General features: G+C 41.4%; 1 protein-coding gene across 1 annotated transcript in view; it reads right to left on the minus strand.

Moving 5' to 3' along the window:
* Positions 1-285: 285 nt before the first annotated feature.
* Positions 286-24528, minus strand: part of HACD2 (3-hydroxyacyl-CoA dehydratase 2) — an 86564-nt gene continuing 62321 nt past the window's right edge. Inside the window, 3 exon segments of the mRNA NM_001130757.2 lie at positions 286-512; positions 5232-5410; positions 7235-7356. Coding sequence (NP_001124229.1) covers positions 430-512; positions 5232-5410; positions 7235-7356 — 384 coding nt within the window. The 3' untranslated portion in view covers positions 286-429.

The following is a 24528-nucleotide window of genomic DNA, read 5'->3' on the forward strand; positions in this document are numbered from 1 at the left end:
CACACTGCAGACTGAGACGTACCTGCTCCAAGCTGGGCATTCAGTGGGCGCAACTTCATGGGTCAGACTGTAACGCTCAAGTGTTTAGTGTTACAGATCTTTTATTTATCAGACATGTGAAGGAAACAGGAGGATATAAAATGCCAAATCCCTTTCCAGCGCCATCATAAATATTGGGAACTTCTGGTTGAAAGAGCATGCTGAAATGGACCGGCCAGGATGTTTTATGTAACAGCTTTCGTTTTTTTGTTTTGTTTTTTAGAAAACCCCAGGCCCACATGACACTGGATTTTGGTTTATTTATTTATTTTTTTAGTATTTAAAAATAGTTCTTACTTATTTTCTATGAAACGTATTGGGAACTGAAAAAGTCTGCAGCATTTTTTGTCATTGGAAAGTTTGTTTCTGGGGATGTGCAGGAAGAAGGAACTATTCAAATTTCTTGTGTTCTTCAGTATGAGAAAGGATCTTTCTTCTCTGGTGTATCATGTGGAAGTATAACTGGGGAAAAACTGCAAAGAAGAGAGAGAACTGGTTAAGGAGATGATTTAAAACCACAGGTTCTACGTAAAGCACATGGACTTGAGGTCCTCTCTGACTCCGACCACTTTCTCTCCCAGCAACCAAGGATGGTAACAAGACGGGCTTGGAGAAAGAAGAAAAACACAAAGAAACTTCGTTTCCTGCTTTAGCCGAGGGGGAAGGTAACGTGGACTGGAGTGTCAGATACCACTGCCACTGGCATTACCAATCAGGATGCCACGGAGCTGCCAAATAATACTCTTTACACAAGCTCATGCTATCTGCACACTTATTCTCTGATTTCCCAACAACCGGGGGGTGAATTCTAGTGCTAGAGTTACTATTCCTGTTCACAGAGGAGGAATGGAAGCCTCAGAGAGGCTGGGCATTTGCCTGCGGTCTCACAGCAAATCACTGACAGTCAGGACCAGGCTCCGTGCTCCTGACCCTCAGTCTCACCCTCCCTGTCCCCCTGCTCTGTCACCCAGGAGGATGTCCCAAAGGTACTTCCAGAGAAATGCTGTTCTTTGGGAAGACCGCGGAGTGGTGTTTGATCTGAACACCACTAAGCCACGTTTGGATGTGAAAAGCAAACCCTTACGCACTGGAGATTCTGTTCTTGGTCATTTCATAAGTTACTTTAAAAAGGACTGGCTCTCGATTGAACAGGGTGGTGCTGCCTGGGAGGATGGAGTGGGGATATTACTGGCATTCAGTGCAAGGGGCCAGTAATGCCAACATCCACACTACGTGACAGTCCTCCGTGACTAAGAGCTGTCCCATCCCAAAGGCCTACAGTGTCCCTGTTGGGAGATGCCAGCTTAAGCTATCTGACCTTCACAAGGTTACTGTAAACTGGGGGTTCAAAAACCACATAAAATATTCCAGTGAGATGGTCTTGGACGTACACCATCCACCTTCCCTTCTCAACGGCTCCACTCTCTGTATTTTAGACAGTAACCTGTGTTTTGGGGGAGGTGATTTCTACTACTGCCAACTCTTCTCTGACAGTTTCTTTCTTTCCAAATGGGTTCCAAGTTGGCCAAATGTCAAACGATCCTCCCAAAGTACCAAGACATCAGTGGGTGTGTGCACACAGATTTGATAAACTGCAGAGGAGGCCTCGGCGCTGAACAGCGCTGCCATCCACTCCACTCACTATTTGCAGGCAGGAAGTTATTCACAGAAAAGACCCAGCTTGTGCATAAAATTCAACAGTGAGAGAACTATTTTGGTATGAACACCAGAAAACTTGACAAGCTCTATAATCTAAAAACTGGAAGTAAGGATATAATTAAACCATAAGGAATGCTAATTGTAATCATTTAAAACTGTGAGGCTAGTCACATTTCTATAGATATACTTTAGTAAAGGGAAACTTTGCAGCAAAGAACGCTAAGGACTTTTCCACTGGCTGCATTTGTGATTATGTCACTCATATAAAGTGTGGCTATGGACCCACAGGGTCTGACGTAGGACAACAATCCAAAAGCCATTCAATAGGCCTTTAGTGGCAACCAGATGCCTAAATACACCTTCATCCTCATGCAAGGGCCTGCCAGCTACGAGGCTCCTGGTCAGGACTGGGGAGCAGATATGGCCCTTTCATTTTGTTGTATTCTTCCAGAAGTTGCTCAGTGCCCAGGAGAAAGAAATGTGTGGGGGAGACGGGGAAAATGGGAGTACTTGGGCTAGAGATTCTCTGTTCCTCTGGCAGTGACTCCCTGGTGACCAGAACTTGGGGGACACTGTCTCCATCTCAATTACTCACATGGTCACACCAGCTACAGTGACTGAAATAATTCCAGATGCATGGTTGCCTGCTTTTAACTACGCTGAAAATCTCAACCTGACAACAGGCTGTTCAGAATTCTAGCCTCTGCTCTTATAGTTTAGGACATGTAGGATGGAGATGGCGGCTATGCATGTGTCTGTCCTGTTGTGCCGGAGGGTGGGTGGGTGGGTGGCTGCAGTGTCACTGGGCACACCTTCCTGTAAGGAGAAGGGCGCTCTTAAGACTTGAAGGCAGAGGGCAACTGGAAACACTCTGTTTGGGGCAAGTTCCTTCTGTTTCTCTAATAATCAGAGGGCGGTTATGGTTACTGACAACGTGGACAGTGCCCTGCTTCTTGGTGACCCTACCCTCTATCACTGTTTCTCGTTTCTCTCTGCCTTTTTTAAACCCCAGCCCTGCAGCTAGCTTTCACCAATTTGCAAAAGGGGGAGGGCAGGTAATGTAAACAGATACTGTCCATACTCATACTGCAGCTGCAGCAGAGGAGAGGAACACCCCAAAGGGAATCCAAAGCACCCCAATATGAGAAAACTCCCAGGGCTGCGGCTCACAGGCCACGCACAACATGGCCTGCAGGTACGACAGTGCAACATCTGGTCAGGGCCATAACGAAGAGGTGCTGCTTTCTAAGACATGTACATCACCCACGTCCCATGAGAGGGGATTGAAAGAAACCTAAGTTGTGGAAGGGAACCCAGATTTGGTAAAGAAGGCTGCATGGCAACAGCAACCTCTCCTGACTGCATTTTCTTCTTATAAATACAAAGTTTTGGAAAGTTGGAAACGTGCAGTTGGCTGGAATGAACTGTACAAACTGGTCTCAGTATTAACAACATAAACTACTAAAAACATTCAGGGCCACTGGCTCAGGCCAGAAGCACAGTGAGCGCCAGCAGACACGAGTGATGTGCAGCAGTACAGGGTCTGCGCTGCCATCTTGAGCCTGGGTGGGGAGTTAGGGATTTGAAGGGAACCTTTTAATCTCTGTCCTTGAAATGAATCCTTTTTTTGTCCTACAGGAGTTAAGCTACCTTAGAAATGAAAGAGTATGGACTTTAACCAAGCCAAGTTCTCTCATTAAAAAGAGGTTGAGAATGGTAGAAGGGGGAAGGACTGAGGTACGGAAAGCAGACGCTGGCTGAGAGGAGTTTCCCTGCTCTAAGACAGCTGACTCTTAGGTCTGTGCTCTCTTCTCTTCTAAGGCCACGAAGGAAAATCCCACAGAACTGGGTTTGTTTTCCTCCAGGAATCCTGTCATCCTGTGCTTGACCAGGCCCCTTCTCTACCGAGAGGTCAGCAGGGTGAGGCAAAAGGTTGGCTCTGGTTGGCCCCCGTGGCACAAAGAGACTAGGAGGTGCAGAGTGCCCTGAGCTTCCCGGAGAACTGCTCCTGGAATACAGCCCCACCTGCAACAGACCGGAAACCTGGCAGCACCTCTGAGGTAGGGCCCAGGTTTCCATTAATGGGGCAGCACTTCGTTACTGGTTTGATTTCATGATAGTCTCCTGGCCCCGTTCCCAGTTATCCAACACAGCATTTATCTCCATTTAAAGACTTATGCTGAATTTAAATACATCTTGTGGTGCTCATCAGGATAATACTGGTTAGCCTGGGTGTGGCAAAACTGCAGTTAGGAATTGTTGCTCTAGAGACTGGAAATGAAACACAATCGGAAAGGTGAGAAGCTCTAAGTTAATTCTTACTACTTAAATTTTTACACTCTTCCATATTTATCTTTTGTTTGAAAATCAACTACCTTTTACATTTGGAGAGAGATGGCCTTTAGCCACCCTGGTTCCAGCAACAGAGAGGAGGACTTGATTGCTACTAAAGGGTGTAAAAGGAATCACAAAGCAGAAGTGCGTCCAAGAACCTCTCCAAGATAAATGTTCACAAGAAACTGGGATGTCGTTCTTTTCCCTCAAAGTGTATGAAATGCATTTTCCCACAAGGGGACACAAGCTTGTCACCTGTGACTGTTAGGATGATTCATTCAGTTAATGCTGTGGGCTGAAGAAAAATCCAACCTTCCAGTCTGAATTTAACCTGAGGTTTAGGGGAGAATATAGCATCTTACAGCCTAAAATAAGATTCAGAGTCATAATGCCAACGGAAGTAGCTAAGGGAGAAGAAGCATTCAGTTTACTTGGCCTTGGGTAAAACAGTACTTTTGGATATGTGGAAATCAATTATAGGATAGAAACTGAACATCAGAATTTGAGTAAAGGAGTAAACAACTCTTCATCCTCAGCAAACCAGACTCACTTCAGGGAAGCCTCAAACGTGGCCTTTTCTCTCTGTTAATGTGCTGGTAGGCAGATTTGAGTATCTATATATTTAAACCTTCAGCAGGACTATTAAAATAATCGGAAACTATCCTGAAGAGAATGCTACGTCCTGTTCAGATGACTTTAAGTGTTTATTTCCAAAAAAGAAATAAAGAAAAATTAATCAATGAATCTATTTTTATTTTACTTGTTTCTAGTCAACTACCAATTCCTTAAAAGTGAAGTAATGTTTATTTTGATATAGCGAAAGTGTAAAACTCTCTCTACAGTGTTTTTCAAATACCATAACAAGCAGCTTTTAAGAGACTGAAAAAGTCAAGGTAAGGTCTCTAATGGTTTCTTTTTTTGCTTTCCACTTAGTCCTTTCCTCCAATAGGCAGTTAACCTATGCTGGCATTCACTGTGTCACACACACACACTAAGGGCTGCATTTTAGCAGCTGAGAGGAATTCATCTTTATTCAGTTACTACCAGAGAAAACTCTCTGGCAGTCAGCTTCAATGAAAACCAAAGCGTCCCCGATAAATTAGATTTATGGTGTAAAAACAACCAAAGGCATTTAACTCTAGCTATTGTTGAGCCAATTTTTAAAACATAAATAAATATATGCATAAATATCTACTTACGTGGAATGTAAGAGATCATTATCAGAATTAGGAATGCATAATAATCAAAGGAGAAATTGTATTTGTTAGGTAAACTGATGGAGTACAGGCCAGCCTGCCTGACAAAGGGCAATGCGGCATATATTGTGAGCAATTCTCCGGACACTCCCATTGGGTACAGCACAATGAAGAGTGTGTACCTAAAACAAAACAAAATATTCATTACTGAGGTTTGAAGCCAGCTTCAGTAGAAAGATGCACCCTCCCACCCCCACAACCAGTACTGATTGTAAGTAATCAGTACTGGTCTTGTAGAAAGCTACTGTTTATACACTTTGCTGTTTACCCACTGCTTAAATTCAGGTTTTACAAGCCAGTTTTTGAAAAGGGCCAAAGCAGGTATGTTTCTGAATGTTCTAAAATAAAATGTATTTGGTCAGCCTCAAAATCTGGCCTGACTAAATAAACAACTCTTCAAAACAACCCCCTAAAATAACTGAGATGATGTCAAATACTGGTAAAGCAGGGGCATGGAGTCATGGTTCATACTGAAGGGTCCTGCCTCATAGGTGGGTGTGGGTTTCGGGGGGGAAGGTGTTGAAACAAGGTGTCCAAGAATCCCTACAATGCACACCAATTCTGGTCTCTGGACTGAAAAAAAAGCAGCATATCCAATGTGTATATTCTGCAAAGTTTTCAAAAGCCTGTGCATGCTATTGTGAAAAATAAAATACATGCTAAGTTTAAAAAATATTAAAAATTTTATGATAGCTTTGGTCATTATGTAATTTTCCAGTCCCCCCCCCCCAAAAAAAAACCAATTACTATCACATGGGTGACTCTACACAATTTTCTTCACTTTAAAAAGGAGTTTCTCATGCTTTAAAAAGAATTTTGGAGAGGCTCACCCTATGGAACTAACTGGAAGCCATTCTGAGGTGTAAGTATTGCTAAATAAATCATCAGCTCATGTTTAAAAAGCCTTTGGCTGTTTGTGGCTGACAGTAAATACTGGACTCTAAACCTCCACATACAGGAAATATGCTGACGAAAGAAAGATATGTTCTCCGCTGTCACCTTCAGCCATCCTTAGGAGGGTGGAAAAGCACGACTCTTGCAGGGGCCACAGAGGGAATCTTTCTCTAATACTAAAAGCAGGGTTTGGTCAATAAACTTGCCCTATAACTAGGATAGACAGCTTTCTATTTTCCTATCAGCTTTGCTGCCCAACTTGGTTAGAAACCACTATACTTTTCCCATTCTCCTCTTTTCCTAATACAAATGTTTACTGGGTGGGGGAGGGGGGTGAAAAAAAAAGGAAAGAAAAAGACGTTCCCATGCTTTGGAAACATTTGGTTTATGTCTCTGTTTAATCATTAAACTCACAAATTGTCTAGGAACCACCGTTTTCCTTTTAAGAAATGAGGCACTTTGGCCCCAAGGACAATTTTGAGCCTTTGGCTTTGTCACTCATTCCTGTAGTCATTTCTAACTCAGAAAGTTGCTCACAACTGTGTCACAGGTTAGTTCAGATAATCAGATGAATGATCAGAAATTCACCAAATTCATAACAAATACTATTGTTAAAAATAATCAAAGCAAACTAAACTGGTAATATGCTAAAAGTGCCCTGTAACACTTGTTATTAATTAAAGAGTAATTTAAGAATCATTGTGTTGGAAAAACTGAGACAGGAATTGGACTTGGTCCCAAAAAACCATCATAATGGCAGAAGCTCATCGGTACAGTTTTCTATGGACAAAAAAGAGACGCTCTATCAAATCTCTATTGAATAATTTAACTGAGAGAATTGATCCCAAATAAATCACTTAAGTAGAGATAAAAAATTTAAAAGTGTTTTTATAAATCACAGTTACATAGTCACTTGCCCTGATGAAATCCACAGAGCAGAATTTTATCCAACCCCTACCTCACACAAGTTTTAGAAATAAAAAACAGTATTTAGGCAATAAAGAAAAAGTACAGCACTTCAAAAGTTAGTCTTCATTCCTGTACTTCTTTACCTGGCCCATTTGATGAGGTAAGGCAGATGGTTTAACAGACTGAATGTATAAAAGGAGTAACGGATAATTTCTGTGATGGTCCAGGCAATAACAAACAGGAGGACACTGTCTTCACTCTGGACCTGTAGGAAAAGGAAGACAAAGGAAAAAGCAAACACACAAAACATTTTAACAAAGAAGCACTCACAATGTGGAGAGCGGAGTCCTTTCCCCCTTGTTGAGCTGGTGGGGTTGAAGTCAATACAGCTCCTTGTCTGTAACCTCAGGGCCCACAGCACAGAAAGAGCTTGCCACATAAAGAATACAGACATGTCTATGACAACAACTGCAGAGCCAAGGGACGAGGGGCAAGTGAGAAGAAACTCGGCTTACTGATGAGTAAGAGATACAGGGAGGGGGGATTACCTGAGCTGGAGCCCACAGGGAGAAACAAACACGATGAGGGAGTTCTGCATGTTTGCTTGCTGACATGATGTGGAGAATGTGAACCGGTGTTGTGGGAGCCAAGAACACTTAGGCAAGACAGTAGAAGGGTAAACTGGTGAAAAGCTTGGGATCCATTAATAAGAATTTTAATTTGATTTCCATGACAATTTGGAATCCAAAGAAATTTCAGAGAAGGGCAATATAATGATAAAAACACAACTGAGGATGAAGCTAATTCCCTGGGCAGGATGAATTCATGTCAGGGAAGCTGGAGATCGTCTATGAGGCAAGTCCATTTATTCTCCCCCACTGGTGACTTCTGATCCCAGATGAGCCTGGTTTAACTCAGGGATTACAGAGGCTTCCATGCTGATCACAGGAGGTGGCTAAAGCCAGAAGAATTTTGGAATTCTCAGCCTCCTCTGAAGTTGTTTTCATGCTGAAAAACCAATATGCTTCTAATAAGGCTCCTTAGTCAGTCAGTTCAGTCACTTAGTTGTGTCTGACTCTTTGCGACCCCATGGACTGCAGCATGCCAGGCTTCCTTGTCCATCACCAACTCCTGGAGCTTACTCAAACTCATGGCCATTGAGTTGGTGATGCCATCCAACCATCTCATCCTCTGTTGCCCCCTTCTCCTCAAGCCTTCAATCTTTCCTAGTATCAGGGTCTTTTTCAATGAGTCAGTTCTTCAGATCAGGTGGCCAATACTGGAGTTTCAGCTTCAGCATCAGTCCCTCCAATGAATATTCAGGACTGATTTTCTTTAGGATTGACTGGTTTGATCTCCTTGCAGTCCAAGGACTCTCAAGTCTTCTCCAGCACCAATTCAAAAGCATCAATTCTTTGGTTCTCAGCTTTCTTTATAGTCCAACTCTCACATCCATACATCACTATTGGAAAAACCATAGCTTTGACTAGATGGACCTTTTTCAGCAAAGTAATGTCTCTGTCTAGGTTGGTCATAGCTTTTCTTCCAAGGAGCAAGCGTCTTTTAATTTCATGGCTGCAGTCACCATCTGCATTGATTTTGGAGCCCCCCAAAATAAAGTCTCTCACTGACTTCTTAGGTATTTTCATTTTAGGGGATGTTCTCATGATATGCCTCAGACTGCAAATCTTGCAAGAACATTTATTACTGTGGTACTAACTTTCAGCACACCCAGCCTTCCCACTCCAGCTAAGTTTATGATGATCCTTTACGCTTGAAAACCAATAGTAAGAATAAGAAACAACCTTGCACCTCAATTCACTTATATTTTCTTACATCCAAAAAGGGCAGTTAGAGAGTTGTATGTGAATAAGAAATTCCACTGAGCAAACCAAACAAATATCATTTACAAGATCTCCTCTGTCTTACTCCTAACATCTAATATAACACAAGTACGGCACTGTAACCTTAACTTTTGCTTCTCTGCATTTGGAATGTTACTGAGCACTTCTATTCTTCCTCAGAAAGTGAACATGGAACGATCTGCCTACACAATGAAATAAGCAGTCATTTACATACCGATTAGCTAAATTGCTCTGACAAAGAACTTCATAAATCCACAGTCACTATTCTCTAAAAGAGTAAGAATTTCATACTGTCAAGAGCGAGAATACTTTTTGTTTTCCTGGTGCTCTTATATTAGCCAAAGTAAAGCAAAAGCTAAACCCCTTTAAAGCTTTCATGTTTCATTTTTCAGTCTGTCCGCAAATCCTTGCTTAAAACCCATCTATACCAAAATATAATTTCAAAGCACACTTTGCCTTTTTTTGATATACTTTGTAATCCTCATCTTAAGGAGATATACTTTTACAGCTATGGGCTGAAAGCCTTCCTCAAAGATCTTTAGGCTATAATAGAAGTTCTTCTCTAAAATTGTGCATTGTAATAGTCTTGAAAGCGGGAAGCGTGTTTTATTCATTTTTTGATTCCCAAAAGCACTTTGTGCTTTTCACAAGTAGGAGCTCAACAGATATCTGTGGAGCAAAACAATTCAATCCTAATCAGCTGCCTGTGCTCTGATACCTGATACTAGTTTCTGTGTAGTCTTGGAGGCTTTTAAATAGGGAGAAGCAGACAAGCAAGCCCCCCAGCCTTCTGCTCTGGTCCAGTCTAGAAGGTATTTGATTCACACACACCTTCAGTTAGACCAAAAGGACTGCGACAAACTCAGACTCAGGAGGAATGTGAAAACAGTCTGTTCCCAGAATCCAGCTGTGAAGACCATGTCATCATTTTAAAAAGCCTGCTGCTGCTAAGTCACGTCAGTCGTGTCCGACTCTGTGAGACCCCATAGACAGCAGCCTACCAGGCTCCGCTGTCCCTGGGATTCTCCAGGCAAGAATACTGGAGTGGGTTGCCATTTCCTTCTCCAATGCATGAAAGTGAAAAGTGAAAGTGAAGTCGCTCAGTCATGTCCGACTCAGCGACCCCATGGACTGAAGCCTACCAGGCTCCTCCATCCACAGGATTTTCCAGGCAAGAGTACTGGAGTGGGTTGCCATTGCCTTCTCCGTTAAAAGCCTAAGGATAGGGAAAATGACCGTTTTGCACAAATGATATCTTCAGATCTACAGGAAGTACAACATGTTATTAAGAAGGAGCTCATATAAAGTCAGAGATCAAGCTTGTCTAATTTGCAGATAACTATGAACTGAACTGAACTGAACTGATCCAGTAACACAAAATAGGGGTAGAATGGAGTGAGTTAAAATGAGTTAATGAGTTAAAGAGACAAATGAGCAGTTTGGGCTAGGTTGACCAAAAATGTTTTGAAGCCATGTTTCAAAGCTGCATGCCCTTACTCACAGCACAAATGAGGATGTGGGCATGGGGCAAGCAGTTCAGCCAGGAAATCTTCCTTTGCTTGGGGCAGTGAGCTGTGTGTTGGACCCTCCATACTGCAGACGGCAGGTTTCAGCCCCCTGCTCTACAGTGAGAGAGGAGGCATGGGGAGTGGGTGGCTTGTGTAATTTAGCCAAGGGAGTTTACACAGAAATTCAAGCTTGAGAAATAAATGGGCACAAGAGAAAAACCTTTATACACAAACAGCATCATATGTTGGACTTTAAAAGGCTCAGGGAGTATCAGTACATGAAAAGCTGTCATTTTTATTACATTCAAAGAAAAACAGATGGTGCCACACAAGCAAATCTCTATGAAGAAACCCTATTCTTCTTAGCCTTTTGGAACCTACTGCTCACCACTCTGGTTATTTCAAAGAAATCCCCTGATCAAGCTTGCTGGTAAGACTTCTCTCTTCTTGATACCCCTTTCATTTGTGAAGAGAAGAGATTCTGGTAAACTCTAGGAGATGAAGACTAGAGTCCGTTCTTGGCAGAACTGTGAAGAGTATGTTTATCTTTCTCCTCTAGCTGCCATAAAAAAACACCATAGTCTGGGTGGCTCAAACAGTAGAAACGTCTTTTCTCACAGTTTTAGAATTCCAAGAGCAGGGTGCCACCATGCTTGCTTCCTTGTGAGGACCCTTTTCCTTGTTCATTCCAGGTGCCTCAATTAAATGGAATGATATTATGTTTCCTTCTGCATCTGGCTTGTTTCATTGAGTATAATGTTTTCAAGGTTCATCCCTGTTGAAGCCATGTATCAGAATTTCCCTCCTTTTAAAGGTTGAATATTATACTGTATGTAAATACCACACTTTGTTTAATGATTCAATTACTGATGGACATTTGCATTGCTTCCACCTTCTGGCTGCTGCTATGTACATGAGTGTACAAATATCTATTTGAGCACCTGTTTTTTCAATTCTGTTGGGTATGCCTAGAAGTGGAATTGTTAGGTCATATAATACTATGTTTAGCTTTTTGAAGAACTGCCAAACTGTTTTCCACATTGGCTACATCATTTTACATTCTTACCAACAGTGCAAAAAGGTTCCAATTTCTTCACTTGTTTACCACCATTTTGCTATTTTCCTTTTTCTTTCCTGACAGTAACCATCCTAATGAGTACAAAGTGGCATCTCACTGTAGTGTTGGTATGCATTTTTTCATGTACTTATCAGCCATCTGTGTATCTTCTTTTGAGAAATATCTTTTGCTCATTTTTAACTTTGGGGGAAATAATCTTTTTAATAATTATGATGACAACCGCAGTAAAAATAATTCTACATAACAGTATAATTGAATAATAGTATAACTGAATTCATACTATATGCCAAGCACTTTTGAACATATATTACCTCTTCGAATTCCCATTTTACAGATGGGAAAAATGAGGTTTACACATGTTGACCTCAGCCTGTGCCCCCAAACTCTGAACAGTTCTGACTTGTCTTCCTGGGGTTCACACACACACATACCCCTGCTGCTGTGGGGAGAATATCCCTCTTGCAGTTGAGGATGAGGAGGTGAGGGAGAGACACAGAGGTGGCAGGCTGAAGACATGGCTAGTGTGGACGGAAAATCAGCTACATGTTGTAAATAAATAAACCGAGTAAATAAAACAATATAGTTCAAAAAATGGGACTTCTTGCCATTGGAACAGGTATTTACAAACATGGAAGGGAGAACTCTAGAAAGAATACCATGGTGTTGGATTGTAATTGGAGGAACTGGTATGAGCCCATGATTTTATAACACAGATTTATACACTTATATACATATATAAACTATACATTGAATATATATTTACACACATTTATACACACAATGATATACTTTTAGATGTACATGTGTATGAGTATACATATATGTATATGTTGTTGCTGTTCAGTTGCTATGTTGTGCCCAGCTCTGACCCTGTGGACTGTAACACACCAGGCTCCTCTGTCCTCCACTATCTCCTGGAGTTTGCTCAAATTTATGCCCATTGAGTCCATGATTATATCTAATCATCTCATCCTCTGTCTTCTTCTCCTTCTGCCTTTCATCTTTCCCAGCATCAGGGTCTATTCCAATGAGCTGGCCTCTTCACATCATGTGGCCAAAGTATTGGAGCTTCAGCATCAGTCCTTCCAGTGAATTTTCAGGGTTGATTTCCTTTAAGATTGACTGGCTTGATCTACTTGCAGTCCAAGGGACTCTCAAGAGTCTTCTCCAGCACCACAATCTGAAAGCATTAATTCTTCAGTGCTCAGCCTTCTTTATGGTCCAGCTCTCGCATCTGTACATGACTACTGGAAAAACCATTGCTTTGACTATACAGACCTTTGTCCGCAAAGTGAGATAGATCTCTGCTTTTTAACACTATTCTAGGTTTGTCATAGCATTTCTTCCAAGGAGTAAGCGTCTTTTAATTTCATGTCTGCAGTCACTGTCCTCTGACTTTGGAGCCCAAGAAAATAATATGTGTCACTGCTTCCATTTTCTCCTTCTATTTGCCATGCAGTGATGGGACCTTAGTTTTTTTAATGCTGAGTTTTAAGCCAGGTTTTTCACTCTCCTCTTTCACCCTCATCAAGAGGCTCTTTAGTTCCTCTTTACTGTCTGCCATTAGAGTGGTATCATCTGCATATCTAAGGTTGTTGATATTTCTCCCAGCAATCTTGATTTCAGCTTGTGATTCATTCAGCCTGGTATTTCGCATGATGTACTCTGCATACAAGTTGAACAAACAGGGTGACAATATACAGCCCTGACATATTCCTTTCCCAATTTTGAACCAGTCAGTCATTCCACCTAAGTTTCTGTTGCTTCTTGACCCATATACAGATTTCTCAGGAGACAGGTAAGGTGGTCTGGTATTCCCATCTCTTTAAAAATTTTCCATAGTTTGCTGTGATCCACACAGTCAAAGGCTTTAGCATAGTCAATGAAGCAGATGTTTTTCTGGAATTCCCTTGCTTTCTCCATGATCCAGTTAATGTTGGCAACTTGACCTCTGGTTCCGCTGCCTCTTGGAAAACTAGCTTGTACATTTGGAAGTTCTCAATTCACGTACTACTAAAGCCTAGCTTGAAGGATTTTGAGCATAACCTTGCTAGCATGTGACATGAGGGCAATTATATGGCAGTGTGAACATTCTTTGGCATTGCCCTTCTTTGGGACTGGAATAAAAACTGATTGTTCCCAGTCCTGTGGCCACTGCTGAGTTTTCCAAGTTTGATGACATATTGAGTATAGCACTTTAACAGCATCATCTTTTAGGATCTGAAATAGCTCAGCTGGAATTCCATCATGTCCACTAGCTTTGTTCGTAGTAATCTTCCTAAGGCCTACTTGACTTTACACTCCAGGAAGTCCGGCTCTAGGTGAGTGACCATACCATCGTGGTTGTCTGGGTCATTAAGACCTTTTTTGTATAGTTCTTCTGCGTATTCTTGCCACCTCTTCTGTTTCTATTAGGTCCGTACCATTTCTGTCCTTTATTGTGCCAATTCTTATATGAAATGTTTCCTTGATCTCTCCAGTTTTCTTGAAGAGATCTCTGATGTTTCCCATTCTATTGTTTTCCTCTACTTCCAGTACTCCAAGGCCAAACTTGCCATTCACAAAGGGAAAAAAAAGGACACTGTTTAGACTGTTAGTGAAACCTGAGTGAAGTCTGGGGGGATGGTAGTATTTTATCAGTTTTGGCTTCCGTACTGGAGGGTTGTATGCAGGTGATGTAGGAGAGTGTCTGAAACACGCACTTGAGTATTTAGGGGGGACAGGACATCATGTACAGCTTGCTCTCAAGGTTCAGGGAAAAAACGATATGCAAATACAGAGGAGTAGGTGATGGAACAAATGTAGTAAAATGTCAATAGTTGGAGAATCTGAATGAAGGAAACATGAGAGTCTTTTGTACTGTTCTAATTTAAAGTTTCTGTATACCTGAAGTGATTTTCAAATAAATTATTTTAAAATATCACCTGAGTAGTAAGCAACCACTTTGGGGACATAATTAGAAGCAAACAATATCACCTGGTTTCTATAAATTGCCTTTGATGTGAAGAATCTGAATCTGCTGGAAGAGGCGGGCTACATAACCATAAAAGAATATGTAAAAACATTTATAACAAAAACTGTCAATAAAAGCACACTTGAGACAGAACAATAGATTTAATGCTGAGGCTGAACTGGCATCCGAATTACTGCTGTCTTATACTTTAAGTACCCCAAGGGCAGGTCCAAAAACTCCCTTTGAAGAAGGGGTTAGCTTACTTAAAAGGCAAAATGAGATTTTCAATAAATGCCTTAGATTAGGATAATAATGATGATTAAGAGAATGATAACTCCCATTAGCAGGGCTAATTATCCCTTAAGTATGGTAAAAGTAATTATGTATAAATCTTCACCAGCTAACTGTGAAACTATTTTAATAAGTATAAAGAATTCATTCCTATGTGAACAGTCAATTATATCTGTTTTAAAAGTCAATTATATCTCTGCTTCAGGACACAGAGAAGAATTCAGTACAGTTATATAAAAATTGTCACTGAAAGTTTGGGAAAAGACAAGGTTACATTATAGCTAATATGTAACTAACATTTACTGAGCACCTACTAAGTGCCAGGCACTGTTCTAAATGCTTTATACATATTAACACATTGTACCTCCAGGACCACCCAATGAGGAGGAACAAGTGGGCCTGGGAGACTAGAACAGCTCCTTAGGAGCTGGACCAGGCTGGTGTACCCCTCAGCTGGGCAGCTGGAGTGTGACACGTGGTGCCAGCAGCCTGTCTTTCCTGCCTTGTCAGTTACCCTACTCTAAGGCACTGCTTGACTCTGCTCCTGAGCAAGCCCTGTGAAGGCAGCACCTGTGATTTCTCTTTTCCATGCATCCTAGTGCTGAGCACGATACCAGAGCAGACAAGGCATTGAATAAGTATTTGCTGACCTGTCTGCAGCCTGGCCTGCACGTTCTCTGCCTTGGCTGGAATAGCCTTGGGTGAGGAGGGCTGGGCACCTGGGAGAGTGAGGTCACAGGGCTACTGCCTTGAGAGTGACGTCAGCAGAAGGTTTGGGTTGGGGCACAGGACGGTTCTGACGACAATCCTGGTCCTTTCCATAACTTTATTTTTTTGGAACAAAAATGTAACTCATCTAGTTATCTACTTAAAAGGAATGTCCTCCTTGATAAGAAATTGAAATGTAATAAATACTGACGTGTGGTGGTTAAAAAAAAAAAATGTCTGGATAAGTGTTGGGCTTTTCACATGGCAACTGCATATGTAAAGTATCCATGATTTAATGTTTAGGGGGAAGGGATGAGGCAGAGGGTGAGATGTATGGAGAGAGTAACATGGAAATTTACAATACTATATGTAAAATAGACAGCCAGTGGGAATTTGCTGTATGACTCGGAACTCAAACAGGAGCTCTACGACAATCTGGAAGGGTGGGATGGGGAGGGAGAATCGGAAGGGAGGGAACAAGAGTGTACCTATAGCTCATTCTTGCTGATGTATGACAGAAAACCACAAAATTCTGTAAAGCAATTATCCTTCAATTAAAAAATAAAATAAAAACTTATGATAGGATACACAGTAAACCAGAAAATAATACTCCTTTTATATGGAAAATGTGAGTTATATTAATATACTTCCCTTTTAAAGGAGAGAAAAATATGCAACTATATAGATTTTTCTTAACCAACAATGACAAGGGGGACTGATTAAAAATTATTTCCATTACAACACAATAACTAAGAACTACTCTTTAATATGGATGATGGCCTAGTTAAATGTTTTGGCTTACCAAAACAAGTCTTGGTCATGAAATTAACTTTTCTGAACATGCAATGAGAAAAATGTATAAGCATGCAGTAAATAGGCAACGCACAGTCATTTCTGCATTTATGACAAAATCAGACATGCAGGTCTGAAAGCTAAAATGTTCCCATTAGTCCAACTTTGATGCTACTATCTGCTCAGCCCATTTCCCGGGAAATATGAAGAAAGAATGGCAATTTCCTACAACTAGCCTCTTCTTCAATCACTGCAACTCTGGAACCAAACAGACCTCCAGGCTTCCAGGCTGCATGTCCTTATCCTTTCCCAGCTTCAACATCCTCATATGGAAACTGAGGTAACATATTTGCCCTTGCATGGGTTCACATGAGGTTAGAAAAACCTATCAAGGACTCAGTAAAGTGCTGCTGCTGCTGCTGCTGCTGCTACGTCACTTCAGTCGTGTCCGACTCTGTGCGACCCGAGACGGCAGCCCATCAGGCTCCACCGGCCCCTGGGATTCTCCAGGCAAGACCACTGGAGTGGGTTGCTATTTCCTTCTCCAATGCATGAAAGTGAAAAGTGAAAGTGAAGTCGCTCAGTCGTGTCCGACTCTTAGCGACCCCATGGACTGAAGCCTACCAGGCTCCTCCGCCCATGAGATTTTCCAGGCAAAATTACTGGAGTGGGGTGCCATCGCCTTCTCCGAGTAAAGTGCTAGCCATTCATACATAGCAGTTATTATTTTTATTCCATGAAAGAAAAATTCAATTCAACAAACATTTATTAAGTTTCTACTATCTATGCTAGTCACTGCTGGGATCCAGTACAGGCTGGTGGCTGCCTCTTAGGCTTAATTACCAAAATAATATTTTGTCATTGTGTTTTCTGTTAAGTGTTAAAGCATTAGCCTGTACCAAATCTGGGATGTCTAAGGATCTCACCAGCTGCTAGCCTTTCCCAATGTTCTTCCTAAGTTCAGTTTGATTCTCTCAGCTCCAAAGAGCATGTTATTAACAGTTTTCATGCAACTATTATTACCTTCAACCAAACTCAAGTATAAGGACTGCATCAGAAAACAGTCATTAATTAGTTCCACCTTGACCATATATATCCAATACAGCCTAAGTATTCTATGAAGCAACAGTCCTTTATTGCCAAGAGAGCCTGAGATCAATATGCCCAGCAGAAGGTTACTGTGGTCTCATGGGGAGAGCTGGTGCAGTCACCCCACAGTCTGCCCCCAGACCTCTAAATGCATCATCCCAGTGTGCCTACTCAACACTCTAGAGGGGACAAGATGGATCACTGTCAGAAGTGTAACTGATGTGGTCAAAAGAACATGAAATGAGCAATATACACTGTGAAATGTCATGGTTCTTTTGTTCTATGATGGTTTAATAATTGCAAAAATGTAAGACAGAAAATAAAAACAAAGGCTTTGATATCATCTCTTGGAACATAAATATTAAAACAATGCCCATAATCCTGGATCACAAATGTTTTGTTTGAGTTTGTACAGTGCTTTAAAAAATATTTGAGCCAGTTTTTTAAGTTGAGAGATTTCACATTAAAAAAATCTGTATTTATGCTTTTTTCTTAAAAAAAAAAAAAAGTGACTGCATAAGACTAGATCAATTTGCCAATTACTAGCTGAGGTGAGCACCACCTTTGTTCTGAGATGATGTAGATGTTCTAGTCATCCTATTCTTCTTGAAATTTCTTTTAACACCCACCTGGGGGACAGACATCTGATACCAGTTGATAAGCTCTGCTACTGATGGCAAGGTGCTACATAAATGTAACATGACTATTTGAAAAACTCTAAAATCAAAAAAAGTATTTAGTATATTAAAAACTTGGTTAATTTGATTAGTGTTTACACTTGAGGCTCTCAACATGTACTGCTTTGAAACACTGACCTCAAAGAAAGATTCCTTAAACTTGGCTTAACAAGACAGCACCAATGCAAAAGGCAAAAGAGAGGCATAGTTGTCAGGTTTTCAGCTATTGTGATAATATTTTTGCCAGAGCAAAATACAGTAAAGGGGAGAAGATACCAAAACTCATCCTGTTAAAAACAAATGTTTATGGCGGCAATGTAAAGAAAAGATAAGTTACAAGTCTTTAATGCATCAAGCCTAATAATTAGTCTCCTCCCTCCCTTTCAAATGCAGGCATATCCTCAGCATGCTTCCACACACATCCACATGTGGCTATCAAGTCACGTCTTACAAATTCCCGAAGTGCACCAGGGTTTCACTTCAGACTTGAAAGGGCTCCATTCTCTGGAAAATGCAGACGACTTAGTAATATGCTTAATTTTATCTGTAATGCATCACAGCTTTTAATGAGAGCTTCCTGACTATACAGGGCTTCTTGACATGGGTAGGTAAAAAAGGTTATTGAGTCCTCCTCCTGGAAGCCATGGAAATATACTTCATAGATACTTCATGGGAGCAGGGGAATGGGGATTTCTTCAGGTTCCCCTGTTGTCTTCAAGGTTCCCACCGAGACCAGTTACCTGCTGCATTCACTGTGCACGTCAACTGCCAAGAGACTGAATGCACTGGTATTCTTGTCAATTTATGTATTTTTAAATGATCTGATATTTCACATTCATGCTGAAAATATAGTTATATTAAAAAAGCAACAGTATACAAAGGACCACTTTGGCAAAGGAGCAGATAATTTATGAGACAGTTCCTCCTCCTACATATTAAAAGTTTTCAAATGAATATTAATCAATGCTTTAAAAATTCCACTTATTGTACCGTGGAGCACACCTATTTAAAAGCCGTTTATTGCTAATAATTTTTAACTTTCCTTGACTCTGCTGATATATTTTAGCAATGCTCACGATGCATGCCAATCATCTTTTACAGTGTGAGGTGAGAATCTTTGAGCTCATAGGGATAATAATGTTGACTATATTTCTAAGGTATCCTTGAAGTCAAATAGGAGAGGCAAGGTCTGTGAAATGGTTTTCAGCAAAGCCAGACGTGGGACATGGTATCATGGTGACTCCACTGCAAAGGCCCAACTCCAGGTCTCTGCAAGGTGGAGTCTGTATGACCTCCTACCTCACCAGTTAATGAACTGCTATCTTTGCAACAGATGAGAATACCACACAGTTTCCCACACCTGCAATCAGGATTTTTATAAGAGTTTAATCTAGCCTTGAACAACAGTAAAAAAAAAAAAAAGAAAAAAGAGTTTAATTTAGAGTACTAAAAGAATTCCTGGATTTAAAGAACACAGCATACCAAGTATGTCATATAAATTTCCTGTGGCTACTTGTTTTTTTTCTTTTAAATCATACAATCTTGTACATGAGATAAAACATATGAAAACCTAATTGACTGAAATAAAGAAAATGGTAAATATTGTGTTGGCCAAAAAGTTTGAGATTTTCCATAAGATGTTACAGAAAACTTCGAATGAACTTTCTGGCCAACCCAATAATATTACCCTGAACAACTACAGCTACACTGTCCCATGCAGTAAGCTCCAGTTACACGTGGCTGTTTGAAATTAAATTACATTAAATTCAGTTCCTTAGTCACTCAGGGTTATTTCAAGGGTTCAATATGTGCACACATACAACTAGGAGCTACTATGTTGAACAGCATAGGCACAGAACATTTTTTTCATTGCTAAAAATTCCTATGGACAGTCCCAGGATAGAAGAAATATTCAAAAGAAAAATGTTTGTAACCAACATGCTTCTATCACTATACAGAAGCAAAAAATTACCCTTTTTGGCTTGAAATAAACATCTGAATTCACTTTACTCTCAAATCATGGATGAAAACTGGTTTTCATGTCAGAATTGACTTATTGGTAACTCTCCACTGACAGTGCAAGTTGACAGCAGAGCTCAAACAACAGGCTTACTTCCCTGAGCCATTCTTCAACTTAAGCTGAACAGACAACCAAGGTGAAACCACTGAGGCTCTCATGGGAAATTTCAGTGTAAATATCATCTCAGTTGTTTCTTTGGGAAACAAAGGTAACACTTTTTTTTCTTTTCCCACTCTTATTTCTTTTCCATGCGAGTTTCCCGTGCCAAGAGTCAAACATCTTTGTGAATCTCAGGACTTCACCTATCCAGATTTGGCTCTAAATAGGCTTCCTACTGTTTGTAAGTGGCAGCAATTACATATGTTAAGATACTACCCAATAGTTTGAAAACATCTTATGCCCGAAGAGGATGAATTCCACCAACAAGTTTCTTTGTTAAAAACTTCATTATCAAAAATAGGAGGAAAGTAGGAGACACCACTGACACATCCAGAACATGAGTCAAATGGGGATAGAAGGGTATTAGCATAATATTTTAAAAGACTAACTGAATCTTGGGGACACAAAAAATCTGGAAGTTCTGGAGCAGAAGGAAAGGAAGAGGCCAACACTGCTCAGCCTGAAGGGCTCGGGCACGTGCTGGGCAGTCTGGACTAGGCAGGCAGGCAGGTCTGGCTTTGGGTCCCAGAAGAACCTCCTGACAGTGGGACACTTTCCTTTGAGCTGACAGGTCAGGCCCTAGCCCTTCCTGCCCTGCGTGACACCCTCCCAAATGAGGATAACTATGCAGTCTTGCAGGGAATTTGTCTGATGTAACTGCTCCCCCTCATGCCAGAACTGAGAAACGGGAACGAAGGATGTCAGAGACAGCCCTTGGGGTAAGAGAGCAAAAGAAAGTCCTGAGAAACTTCAAGTGTAAGGGTGTTTGTAGGGCAGGGTCACCAACGGAGAAGGGTGAAGAGGAGTGGCCAGAAGAGAAAAAGATTAACATTAAACACAAAGGAAACTGATTTCCTGATTTTGTTGAGCCTGGAACCCATTCAATTCTTAATTGAAAAATGGGGCTATGTTCTTGTAGGGTGTAGTGGTAATTCTGGCTTGCATGGTTTAAGATGTTTTATTTTAAACAAAACTGACTTAATCATCAAAGAAAAAAGTATAATACACTTTGAACAAAGGAGTTCCACCGGAGTGTTCCAAGGGCCACAAAGGAACCAAGGCAATGGGAGAAAGGTGCAGCATGAGGTGTCAGAAGTGAGCTGACACAGAACCCAAAAGGGTCCAAATATTTTTCAATATTTTGAAATAAAATTTTTATACACAGTTCAAGAAAATGTTGGAAAGGGACAGAAAAACACTCAGAGAAAAATAGACAACCTGATTTTGCTCAAATCACCTAAGCTAAATATACACAATGTTAGAGTGAACCATCTAGCAAGGAGAAAAGTAACATTTTCTTTATGTGTCCATTATTAACAGATGCAGAAGTGGCATTAAATTACTGCTACATCTGTCTTGGAGTTGTCTGAAGTCTGACAGCGTCTGATTAGCTATCAAATGATGAAGTTTTTCTACCTTTAGGAGAAGTGCTAATTTTAAAAGTGAAGGTGATGCAAATCCACCTACAGAAATATTTAAAATAGAAAGTAAGGGAATAGATAGAGTAGGGTGGAGAACTTTAGACACTCAGCACTCAGGGGGCCAAAAGATACTGAATGTATCCCAATGTCTTTTGTTGGCAGAGCTGAAACATCACTGGAAAAAGGTCCCTGAGAAGAAGACAGTGGCATGGCACAACGTGCCCTAGAGACACAGCCTCTCAGCTTCCCATCTGAACGATGGGGATGAGAAGGTGCCCTGCCTCCCCCACTGAAAGGCCGAGTTCATGGATGGCCACTGGGGACACTGAGGAGCATGTGCAGCGACAGGAAATGTGCTGACAAGGGAGGCAACCCCAGGAGGTGGCAAAGAGCAAGAGCGCGCTGCGAACCCAGCCGGAGTACCCAGCAGAGGAAGAAACCTACAACACAACACAACAGCAACAGAAGCATAGTACAGGATATCACTGTACCTGGTCTTTTAGCTTCCACAGAGTGAAAAAGAAGAGGACAAGAGGAAGACAAGGAAAACTGTGCTTCATCTCTGAAAGCAGCAGCATTCCTTCTGAAGTGAAACTACTTTATACATTAGGGTTTCAGAAGCTGCTCAGCAAAAACACTGCAAGCCAGAGACCCTGATATTTCTAAACACTGATGCCTTGTTTTCATATAGTCCTGTCACTTAATCTTCATAAAAACTCTGTGACATGAGCAGGGCAGATACTAGTATTACTCTGTCACAGATGACAAAAACAAGGCTCGGAAAGGTGAAGTACTTTGTCCTAAGCCACAAGGTAAGTGCCTGCCGAAGTCCACCCTCACCAACCCTCATATAAGATATGGCTGCTCAGCCTCCATGTTCTAGAATACAGTGTTTGACTTACCTAGAAAATAAAAAACTATCCAAGGAAGGTGATATTGAAGGAGGAAACAGATAGAACAGGCTCCGTCTTGAAAGCAGGACTCCATCTTGGGCTGGACTGTGGACTTTGAGCTATATGCCCAGTATCTATGAAAATGACATACCAACTGGAAAACCAGGCCCCCAGATGGAAGAACCCAGGGCTCATACCTAGACTCTCCATTGCCTAAAAGAATACCCTAATTATCTGTGTAACCAAATAGAATCATAAATTCTATTATGCTTATTGGGGTATGACCACAGGCCTATTGATAATTGTCCACTGTTAACTACCTAGGCCTAAGGCATATGAATCATGGGTTAACTTTGACTGTATCTTTCTTTTCCTTTGTTCAGACTAGTTTCAGGGAATTTGGGGAGGTGGGTTTGGGCACGTACACTTAGGGTTTATAAGGTTTTCACAAAAACTGGTCGGGGTCCTTGGTGAAGAGGAGGCTCTGCCGTGGGCCCGCTGGTGTAATAAACTGCACTCCACTATCTGCATTGTCCTTCTGAGTGAGTTTGTCTCCTGGAACATGTGGCTACAACAATATTTCTTGAGAAAACCCAAGAAGAGATGCAGTATTTCCCTGCGTAGAAGTTGTCATAAATGACCTACCAGGTGGCACTGCCAGGCAACAAGGAGCACATGCCCACGATACAGCCCTTCCCTGCAACCCACCCCCAAAACAAATGACACTTTAACTTTCTTCCTGCCATGCTTTCAAATCTGCCTCTGCCTGCAAGGTGGCCCTCAAGCTTCCTCTTATATGTACCTGAGCTGCAGTTCCACGGACAGTGGATTCTGAAGACTACACGAGAAGCTCCAGTGCCCCCGCTTAGCTGGGTAAGGGAACTCCAGGCGTTCATTCTCTAAGAACAAGACTACGGCTCTTGAACTAGGGACAGAGATGGGGAGACTTGGTTATGCCTACAGGAAACTAAGCAGAGATAGGAAGTAAAATGAAGAAAAAGGAAAGCTGAATGAAAATTACAGCACATTACAGTATCTAAGAGCATTTCTCAAATCTTAGATCTCATCAAATTATTCAAGGAGCTTAATAACAGTGATGGTTCTCTGTCTCCACTCCTCAAAATCCTGTATCAAATATGGGGTGGGACCTGGAAGGTGCATTTCTAAGAAGCTTTCCGGGGAATTCTGCTCTAAATAGTCCATATGCCAGTATGAAAAATAGTCTTGGAACTTTCAAGAAGAAAGGTCAATTAACTGGAGGGATATATCAGAAGCCCTAAAATGAGCACTAAAGAAGCAGAGAAGCACACTGGCAAAGTGTTGCAGACAAGCACCCAGGGCCTGCGATTATTTGTACATTTCATGTATAAACCATCTGACTAGAGAACAGTATTTCAATATGCATGTGGTATGACAGAACTGCTGAAGAGGAAAGGTGCTTCTGCATCCGAGATGTGATGTGCTTAGTCCCTCAGTTGTGTCTGACTCTTTGCGACCCCATGGACTGCAGCCCGCCAGGCTCCTCTGTCCATGGGGATTCTCCAGGCAAGCAACTGGAGTGGGTGGCCATACTCTCCTCCAGGGGATCCTCCCAACCCAGATCTCCCGCACTGCAGGCGGATTCTTCACTGTCTGAGCCACCAGAGAAGCCCAAGAATACTGGAATGGGTAACTGAAATGGGTGTTTTCAACTCTACACGGGATAGAGTATGATTAGCATACACAAGTAAGAATGTGTTTGCATCACATTTCTAACTGGTGAGAGCAAGCTTTAATGCAGGAGGAAGACTTTGAATTCAGAAGTTTACTTTCAACTCTGCCATTTGACAGACAGTCGTTTGCCGCTCTAGCTTCCAAGCTTTAAGTGGAATCTACAACCTACCCCAAGAGACAACTGTCAAGAGTGAATAATTATATTTTAATAAAGCCCTCTGTAAAGTGTAATGCAACAAACAGCAAAACCAGCATAATGATAGAGAACTG

The sequence above is a fragment of the Bos taurus genome, chromosome 1 (genome assembly GCF_002263795.3).
Source record: "Bos taurus isolate L1 Dominette 01449 registration number 42190680 breed Hereford chromosome 1, ARS-UCD2.0, whole genome shotgun sequence".
NCBI classification, from domain to species: Eukaryota; Metazoa; Chordata; class Mammalia; order Artiodactyla; family Bovidae; genus Bos; species Bos taurus.